At 54.6% G+C, this 9974-nt stretch overlaps 1 protein-coding gene across 1 annotated transcript in view; it reads right to left on the bottom strand.

The window, feature by feature from the left end:
• TNFRSF1B (TNF receptor superfamily member 1B) overlaps positions 1-1862 on the bottom strand; it is a 39568-nt gene extending 37706 nt beyond the window's left edge. Inside the window, exons 1-2 of the mRNA XM_021706674.1 lie at positions 1670-1862; positions 1404-1469 (exon numbers count right to left, since the gene is read on the bottom strand). Of these exons, the coding sequence (XP_021562349.1) occupies positions 1404-1469; positions 1670-1862 (259 nt within the window). The remainder of the gene's footprint in view (positions 1-1403; positions 1470-1669) is intronic.
• Between the last annotated feature and the right edge of the window lie 8112 nt (positions 1863-9974).

Raw genomic sequence — 9974 nt, 5'->3', positions numbered from 1 at the left:
TGCCCATTCCCAGTGGGGCGAAGGACGCCTGCCCGGGGACCGCTCCACCAGGCTTGTGGCTGTCCCAGCTGTGCCTCCCCCACTGCCCTGTCTCCTCCTCCCCACCCCCCAATTCCCGCAGGCCTCCCACTCCCCTGAGGGTGGGGCCCTAAGTTGGGAAAACATTCCCCAAAGCTGGCACTCACTCTAGAGAGGGCCAAGGGGATTCCAGATCATTCATTCATGTAGACTCCATAGCCAGACTGCCGGGGTCTAAACCGCGGCCTCAACCTCCTAGGACTCTCTTGAAGAGGAAAAGATGCACGATATGCATAATGTGCCATATATTTGGTTTGGGTTTATTTGTGGGATTTTTTTGAGTCGGAGTCTCACTGTGTCGCCCAGACTGGATTGTAGTGGCACACTCCTGGCCACCGCAGCCTCGATCGGCTGGGCTCCGGCGATCCTTCCTCCTCAGCCTTCAAAGTAGCTGGAACTACAGGCACACGCTGCCATGCCCGGCTAATTTTTTTTTATTTACTGTAGAGATGAGGTCTCACCAAGTTGCCCGGGCGGTCTCGAACTCACAGGCTCAGGCAATCCACTCACCTTGGCCTCCCAAAGCGCTGGGATTACAGGCTGAGCCACCGAGCCCGGCCAATATGGCATATGTTACATATGTATACTTAAGTAAATATAACTTAATAAGCATTGTGTAAATATCAGCTGCTATTACTTCTATTCATTTGTTCATCCATCCTTAAACATTCAGCCCTGCTCTGCCCTGCCCTGCCCTGCTCTGCTCTGCCCTCCCCCTTGAGTCCCCTGTCCAGGCAGCCTGGGCCCTGAGGTCCACAGAGGCTGGGAGAAAAAGTCATCCGGGAAGCCACAGGGCCCACAGGGCACCGACTCAGGCCAAGTCCTCAGGCGGGCACTTACATCAGGACTATGCACCCCCTCAGACTGCCATGTGTCCCACCCTTCAGGTGCCAGCCCCGAGACAGGGCCAGCTCTGTGTGGCCAGAACACAGTCCTCCAGCCCTGGATGACGGGGGAGTCCTGGCTCCCCAGCATGTGGTGCACTGCGGAGGGGTGGGCTGGGCAAGGTGGCAGGAGGCTCTTCTGTTCCCTGTTCCCTTACTACAGGCCCTAACGAAGCATGGAGACCCCCGCTCCAGAGAGGAGACCGCAAGTATGGTGCTTCTAGGTGAGACTGGGAAACTGGGAAGTGACTCTCGGCGGGAGGAGGGATGGAAAGCCCCACCTCCTGATCAGGAGGCTGGGAAACCACCTGGGTCCCACACATTTCTGTGGCATAGGCCACATTGAGGGTGCGGCTGGCACAACACATGACCTTCACTCCGCAGGGAGGGCCGGCCACCGGACCAAGTGTAAAGGTTTCTTCAGGCCCTGACAAGTCTTACCTGTAGATGGTTTCAAGGACTCCCAGATCCCTAAGAGAGAGCCAGAGGCCAGGAGCGGGATGTCACCTGGTGGAAGCAGAGGACACAAGTTCTCCCTGGATGTCCCCACATGCCTCAAACCCAATGGGTGCAATGGACCCATTCCTCGGACCGGCTTCCCCATCCCAGCCACGGCACTATCACCTCCCAAATGTAGGGATTAGCGCCCATCCCGAGAACTAGCTGGACCTCTGCTCTCTATGCAGTGTGGGACCTCTCCCTCCAACCGGACAACCCGGGCTTGAGGGCAGGTGGCCTGTCTCTGAACTCTGTCAAGGCAGGTCTTGACCCCTCGAGGGTCAGATCCAGGGGTGAGGAATGGGGACAAGAAAGGGCACAGTGTTCCTGGCAGCCAAAGTTGCTGTCCAGTTGGTGCTGGGGCTTGTGGGGAGCAGTTTCTGGCTCCTCACTGGGAAGCATTTTGGGATAGAGACGGCCAAAGGCTGGTCTCTTCCCTGGGGTCCAGGGCGGCCCTGCCCTCTGCACCTATAGCAGCCTGGCTCACACCCTGTGCGCACTCCAGCAACGCAGTTCAGGCCCACCCAGCCACAGGTGCCACCACCTGTGCCATCACTGGGGCGCCATCTCTGTTCTGGTCCTGCGATATGAAGCTCCCAGACTGGTCCCTTGAAGCCTCTCCTGCTTGTTCCAAGGTAAGTGGAAGGGCTCCCCTCCCCCAAAGGGCAGCAGGGGGCGCTCAGCACGAGGCTCCTTCCCACTAATCCTTTATCCTGAATTCTCCAACTGCCAGCATCTTGTTCAGGCTGAAGATAGGCAACAGGATATTCTGGCTGAACCAGCTTGTCTGGCATGACCTGCACAGGTGGCCCAGGATTTTTTATGTTTCTTGTTTTTCTTTCCTTTCCTTTTTTTTTTTTTGAGTTGAAGTCTCACTCTGTCACCCAGACTGGAGTGCAGTGGCACGCTCCCAGCCACTGCAGCCTCAGCCTGCTGGGCTCCAGTGATCCTTCCGCCTCAGCCTTCCAAGTAGCTGGAACTACAGGTGCACACTACCACGCCCGGCTCTTTTTTTTTTTTTTGAGTTGGAGTCTCACTCTGTCGCCCAGACTGGAGTGCAGTGGCCGGGAACGGCCACCGCAGCCTCAACCTGCTGGGCTCCGGCGATCCTTCCGCCTCAGCCTTCCAAGTAACCAGAATTACAGGCATGTGCTACCACGCCCGGCTGATTTTTTTATTTATTGTAGAGATGAGGTCTCGCTGCCCAGGCGGGTCTCGAACCCGCGGGCTCAGGCCATCCACTCACCTCAGCCTCCCAAAGGCGTGGGATTACAGGCTGAGCCACTGAGCCCTGCTTAATTTTTTGATTTATTGTAGAGATGAGGTCTCGCCAAGTTGCCCAGGCGGGTCTCGAACCGGAGGGCTCAGGCAATCCACTCGCCTTGGCCTCCCAAAGTGCTGGGATTACAGACTGAGCCACCGAGCCCGGCCTCCTTTTTTTTTTTGAGTTGGTCTCACTCTGTCATCCAGGCTGGAGTGCAGTGGCACGCTTACAGACACCACAACCTCAATCTGCTGGGCTCAGGCAAAGCTTCCACCTCAGCCTTCCAAGTAACTGGGACTACAGGCACACGCTACCATGCCCGACTGATTTTTTGTTAAGATTTACTGTAGAGATGAGGTCTCGCCAACTGGTCCAGGTCTCGAACCCCTGGACTCAGGCAATCCTCTCGCCTCCACCTCCCAAAGTGCTGGAATTACAGGCACGAGACATCCTAACCCTAACCCTTGTGCCCTGCAAAGTTTTCTCTTCAGGATGGGAGACCAGTTGTGACAGCCACCCACATTCCTCCATGGGCCTCCCAACCAGGCACAGGCCTTCAGACTCTGACCCTCCCACCTGCTCTCTATACTGTGGTCAGGGCCAGCCCTTGAGGGCATGATGCCCTCATGCCATTCCCCCAGCTCAGGAGTTCTCAACTCTGGGGATGATTTTGCCCCCAACCCCACCCCAGGGACATTTGGCAATGTCCAGAGACATTTTGGGTGGTCACAACTGCCTCCCAGGGGGCAGGGAGCGTTGCAACTGGCATCTAATGGGTAGAGTCCAGAGATTCCACCGGACATCCTATAACAGGGAATTATCCAGCCCCATAATGCCAAGGCTGAGAAACTTGGCCTAGCCCAGGGCTCCCCACAGCCCTCAGAACTGAGTTCAGCCTTCTTGGCAAGATCTGGGGACCATCGTGTCCTGGCCCAGCTGGCCAGCCAGGCGGGTCTGCACCATGATCCGCTCCACAGTCTCAGCCTCCGAGTGTCCAGGGTAATGCTCAGTGTCCACCTCCGTGCCCCTGTCCCTGCAGGTTCCTCTGCCTGATTGGTGATCCCCCATTGTCCTTCCAGTCACAGCCCCACCGTCTCTCTCTGGGATACTGCCCATGGCCACAGCCCAGCAACCCCGGCAGGATTACATCGTACCTCTCCAGACCTCAGGAGTGTTCGTCGCCTCTACATTCCCTCCTCTCTTAGTAATTGCGACCCTTGTCGTTTCGGAAAGTCCACTCAGGCCAATGACTCGCACAAGCTGTCCTGTGCCAGGGGTCAGTGGGGTCAGGCTTAGAGCATAGCTTGTGCAGCTAGGCTGGGCTACAGCGGATTCAAACCCAGTCAGCTGCACTGTACCTCCCACTGCGAGACTGCACGGTCCTCGGGGGCAGGGGCCTTGGCCATGGCCCCCTCTAATTCCTTTGATTGAGCCCCTCCTCTGGGTAGCCTCTGTATATTCCTGTCCAGGAGACACCCAAAGGAGGGGTCAATAAAGTTGAAGTCAATCAGGACTGAATACAGGACTCAGGGTATGCAGAAGGCAAAAAGGAATGAAGGCTTGAGTGAATGAATGAATGAGTGCTTGAATGTCAGGGTCGAGCCTCAGGAACTCGGCCCAGCCCAGACACTCCCAGGCCCTGGGCACCCAACCCAGACTCCCAAACCACGCACCTCTTAGATGCCCAGCCCTGTAGCACAGAAGTGACCCCTCTGCTCTGTGCTATTAGCGGGGAACACATCGATCCCAGCAGAGACGAGACTGTGGCCCTTTGGTCCCCAACTCTGGGACTGCAGTCACAGTGTCTGAGCCCTCAGCCTGGGGCTCCCTGGGGTCTTTCCCCACCTCTCATCGCTGTGCACGGCCCAGAGAGTCCCCTGCCACCTCACACCAGGCTCAGCTGTAGGAAGTGTGTGCGGGGACAACCAGTCTGTTCACTGATAGTGACTGAACACCAGGCGTTTTGGTGGGCATTTTGGAGGAAGGACTCTTCAGCTTCAACCATGCAGATTCCTGGGCCCCACTTCCCTGTCGGCTGAGAGCCAGATGATCTCGCTATTTATTTATTATTTTTTCGAGTTTGGGGTTTCATTCTGTCACCCAGACTGGAGTGCAGAGGCATGAGCACGGCTCACCGCAGCCTCAACCTCCTGGGCTCAGACGATCCTTTTCTCTCAGCCTCCCTAGTAGCTGGGACTATAGGCGCAAGCCACCTAGCCTGGCGAATTTTTTAATTTTTATTTTTGTAGAGACAAGTATCCCCTTATGTTGCCTAGGCTGGTCTCAAACTCCTGGGCTCAAGTGATCTTTCCACCTCGGCCTCCCAAAGTGCTGGGATTACAGGCGTGAGCCTCTGCACCACCTGGCTTTTTTATGAGCCCTGGGTGACTGAGAGACACCTGCTGAGAAGCCGCGCAGGGGGTTTGGGCACGGCAGGTGCTGTGGCCGAGGGCGGTTTTGAAGGCTTAGCTGTGGTTATGCTGGGAGGGGCAGTTTCCACGACAGGGAGGTCTCTGTGCGATGTTCTCATCTGAGTGAGTTCTCAGAACCAGGCAGAAAGCCAGCTCCTTCTGAGCTGGTCTCAGGAGCCCTGCGGGATCCACGTTGCAGGGGCTGCTTGGGCAGTGGGACCCCTGCCCCTTCCCCACCAAGCCTGGCCCATGGCCACGACAACAAGCAACGGTTCCTCGCCCGCTGTCCTGCTTATCTCAGCCACCTGAGTGTGCTGGGCCAGCCCCGTGGTGACTCATGCTTTAAAATCACGAACAGGAAGCAGCACTTAGTACTGGCCACAGCCCTGCAACTGCCTTCTTCACCTGCCCCTCCCATCTGCCCTCCCACCTTCCCAGGGCCACATCTTGGGCTGGGCAGGTCACACCAGGCTGGGGCCTGGGATGGCTGGACCCACAAAGGTCCACCAGCTCCTGTCCCCATCTCCTTCCACAGAAGACGCTCTCCCTCCATTCCCCTCCCCGCCCCCTCCCCCACAACTCCTTCAAAGAGGACCCTGGGCAATTTGGAGAAGGGAGGCAAGAGAAACTCCAGGCTTCCTCTCCCCCCCGCCCCCCAAAACCTCCCTGTTCTGGCCTGCCTCTTCCCAGGACCCAACCCCCAAATTAGTCCCAAACCTTCTGGAGGAGACCTTTGGTTTCTAAATCCAGCAAGTAACCGGGCTCAGTGGCTCAGCCTGTAATCCCGCACCTTTGGGAGGCTGAGGTGAGTGGATTGGATTGCCTGAGCCCACGGGTTCGAGACCCGCCTGGGCAACTTGTCGAGACCTCATCTCCACAACAAATCAAAAATTAGCCGGGCATGGTAGCGCGTGCCTGTAGTTCCAGCTACTTGGAAAGCTGAGGCGAATGGATCGCTGGAGCCCAACAGGTCGAGGCTGCGGTGGCCGGGAGCAGCCACTGCACTCCAGTCTGGGTGACAGAGTAACACTCTAACCCAAAAAATAAATAAATAAATAAATAAATAAATCCAGCAAGTGAGACCAGCTAAGAGTCAGAATCCCAATTTAAGCCCCTTTGCTGTGTGACTTGGGCCAGTGTCTACCCCTCTCTCTGTTTCAGCATCCTCACTGTAACATGAGACAGCTGGCTTGCATCAGGGGAGGCAGGCTGGATTCTTTCTCAACGCCAGTTCTGCTTGGTAGTGGCTGCCTCAGGCTCTGTGTTAGGAGTCTGAGCCTGGACACAGGCTTACCTAGAAAGGATGCATGATGGAGCAGCCAGGTGTGCCCTGGGTGGGAAGGGGTCAGCCACAGCCTTTGCCATCTTTGGACTAGACCAAGTGCCCCACCTGCCCTGAAATTCAAGGATTCTGTGGCTCCCATGAGATGTGGGGAGGTGGCAGGACTGGGCTGGATCCCGAAGCCCTGTCTTTATCAGCCCAAGGGGATCGCCCCGTCCTGCAGGAATGACTGCCCAGCAGAGGCCTCACGTTTGTCCTTGTCCCCAGGCAGGGCCTTCACTTGAAGGGACCTTCTCCCTTTCAGCCGACTGGAAGCAACCCTGCTGTCTTTTACGCCCAGCAGTAACTCTCTTAGCCCTATATGGTCTTTGTTTGGATTTTTCTTTCTTTTCTTAGAACATTTTTTAAAAATGTAGAGTGTCACAGAAGCAATGCTCACATTCCCACCACCCAGAACTGACCCGTGTGAACAGCTAGGGCCTCCCTTGCTCCTCTCTGACCTTAGATGACGCCTCTGGCCTGCCGGCTGTTCCTGGAACACACAAAACACACTCCAGCCTCGGGGCCTTTGCACTGGCAGCTCCCTCTGGCTGGATCATCCTTCCTGCAGACACCTGCACAGCTCACTTCCTCACTTGTCCAGTCTCTGTGCAAATGCCCCCTCCTCAGAGAGGCTTCCCTGACCCCCTCCCTAAAGCAGCTCTTCACTTTTCTTCAGAGCAGTTGTCATTTCTCTGGGCTACGGATTATCTGCTTCTCCCAGAATGACAGGGACCCTGTCTGTTTTGCTTGCTGCTAGGTCTCCAGCACCTAGAAAGCAGCACAGATATCAATCCAATTTTTTGTTTGTTTGTTTGTTCGTTGAGACAGGGTCTGATTCTGTCACCCAGGTCGAAGTGCAGTGGTGAGATCCTAGCTCACTGCAGCCTCAACCTCCTGGCCTCAAGTGATCCTCCCACCTCGGCCTCCCAAAGTGCTGGGATTACAGGCATGGGCCACTATGCCCAGCCCAACTAGATTATTTTTTAATGAGTAGGTGTTCGGTAAACATTTGCTGAATTATTTTTTGCTTCAAGACCTTTTATTTTCTAATTAAAATGGAAATCTTTGACACCCAGCCCCAGCTGACAGCTCTCGCTGAGTTTGCTGCATGTGTCTGATCTAGGTCTGGCCTCCATATATACACAAACAATGTCAAGTGTTATTTTATATGCATGTGTCTACACCCATACCACAGGTAGAGCACCAGGCACGCCATCCTGCCTGGCCTTTCCCCCCTCGGCTGTGTTTCTGAGAACTTTCCGTGTTGATGAGTTCAGATCCAGCTTCTTCTTTCTACCTGCTGGGTGTCCTGCTGTGTGCATGGCCCACACTGCCCTGTCCCACTCCCCTGGAATGGATGCTTTGGCTGTTTGTACTCTGGCTCTGTTGCACACACTGAGATGCACACTGTCACATGTGTCACCCGAGGCACAGGCTGAGGGTTTCTCCAGGTTGCAAACCTAGAAAGTAGCCGGATGGGGGGTGGGGGGGGTCGACGCATTTTCAATTTCACTCTGCCTGCCCAATCCCTCTTCCAAGGGGCCGTACCCACTGACACTCCCGCCAACAGCTTATGAGTGCCCCAACACCACAACTGCAAGGTGTCTGATCTCATCCGCAGGTTTCCTTTAAAGTCCTTCATACTTCAAAGGGCTTTCAACTCTCCCGTCTCCTTTTAGCCTCACCACCTCAACCTGCCCAGCATATGCTGCCCTCTCCAGGACCCTCGGTCTCTCTAGTCCCAACTCCTAACCCCTGGCCCCTCCAAACCAGGCCCTCGGCCCCCTTCCCTCATCTTTGCTCTCCCCTCAACTGCCACCCACCCACCTACCCCCTCAACCCCTTGCTGTCTCACTGGTCTCTCCGAGGAGCAGCTGGAGGACCCCAGGACAAGCAATGGCTGCCTTCCCATCTGGGTGATGGGCCTCAGTTCCCCTACCTCCCCTGGGTGCCTTCTGAGTTCTCCGACTCTTTAGAAGCCAGACCACCCTGGCACACTGGGCAGGAACACGACTCCCCTCAACTAGTTCCTCTGCCTCCCACCCATCTCCCTGTTTTTGTAAATAATTCCTAAGTATTTCATGATTTTGTGGCTGGTCTGAATGGAATTTTTTTTTTTTTTTTTTTTTTTTTTTTCATAACTTCCCTCTCGCTCTCATTTTTTGGATTTCAGGTACAGAGGGTTGAGTGACTCATCCTGCTCAGATCTCACTATACAAGCCGCCTCTCTGGCTTTAGTTTTCCCCTAATCCCTGTTCCCATTCCCCGACCCCCCAAGCAATCAATGTGTCCTTGGAAAACTCTCTGGCTTTAGTTTTCCCCTAATCCCTGTTCCCATTCCCCAACCCCCCAAGCAATCAATGTGTCCTTGGAAAACACGGGTGATGTCTGTGGGCGTCTGAATTTCTCCGGAGCAGGACTGCTCATTTGTGGCATATGTGCATACCAATCTCGCCAACACTGCCAGAAGTTTCTCCAGGACTGCCACACCGGCAGTGTTCTCACTTAGGAGTAGAGGGGCTCCACCAGCACCCCCCCAACTCACCATTAGCCAGTGTTCTGATTTGAGCCAATTTGACGGATGTACAGTGGAATCCGCTGCTATGTCATTTGCATTTCTCTGAAAATTCGTGGGTTTGAGCACTTCTTCGTTGCCTGTTAGTCATTTGGGTTTCCCCTTCTCTGAACTGCCTTTCACATCCTTTGACCGTATTTCTATTATTTCCTGTCTTTTTCTTGTAGCTCTGCAATAATTCTAGATATCAATCCCTTGTCGTTTTTAGATGTCACCAATACTTCCTCCATCCTGGCATCTGTTTGGTGTCCTTGTTTATGGTGTCTTTTGTCGTTCAAAAAAGACCCACATTATTTTAATGTAATCAACTCTGTCCATGTTTTGCCACTTGGATCATAATTTTGTTTTGTTTTTTTGAGCTGGAGTCTCACTCTGCTGCCCAGGCTGGAGTACAGTGGCATGCTCACAGCCACTGCAGCCCTGACTTGTTGGGCTCAGGCGATCCTTCCACCTCAGCCTTCCAAGCAGCTAGAACTAGAGGCATGCGCCATCACACCCAGCTACTTTTTCTTGATTTATTGTAGAGATGAGGTCTCACCAAGTTGCCTAGGTGGGTCTCAAACCCGTGGGCTCAGGCAAACCTCTCACCTCAGCCTCCCAAAGTGCTGGGATTATAGGCGTGAGCCACCATGCCCAGCCTTGGATCATAGATTAAAATCCTTCCTGACCTGTAGGTCATAAACATACGTTTCTATAATTTCTTTCGTTAGCTTATCATTTTCCATCTCACATCAAGGCCTTTAATACTGCTTGGTTGCATGTGGGGTGTGAGGTCTAGAAACTCACCTTTATTTCTCTCCACAGAGTGAGCCCATCTTTCCTACATCAGTCAAACAGTCCGTCTTTCATCCTTCAGTCAAAAGTACATTACGGGCTCGGTGGCTCAGCCTGTCATCCCGCGCCTTTGGGAGGCTGAGGTGAGTGGACTGCCTGAGCCCGC

This window comes from Carlito syrichta, unplaced genomic scaffold, assembly GCF_000164805.1.
Source record: "Carlito syrichta isolate Samal-C Ts95f unplaced genomic scaffold, Tarsius_syrichta-2.0.1 Scaffold315850, whole genome shotgun sequence".
Lineage (NCBI taxonomy): Eukaryota > Metazoa > Chordata > Mammalia > Primates > Tarsiidae > Carlito > Carlito syrichta.
This window is presented reverse-complemented; position numbering and strand designations above follow the sequence as displayed.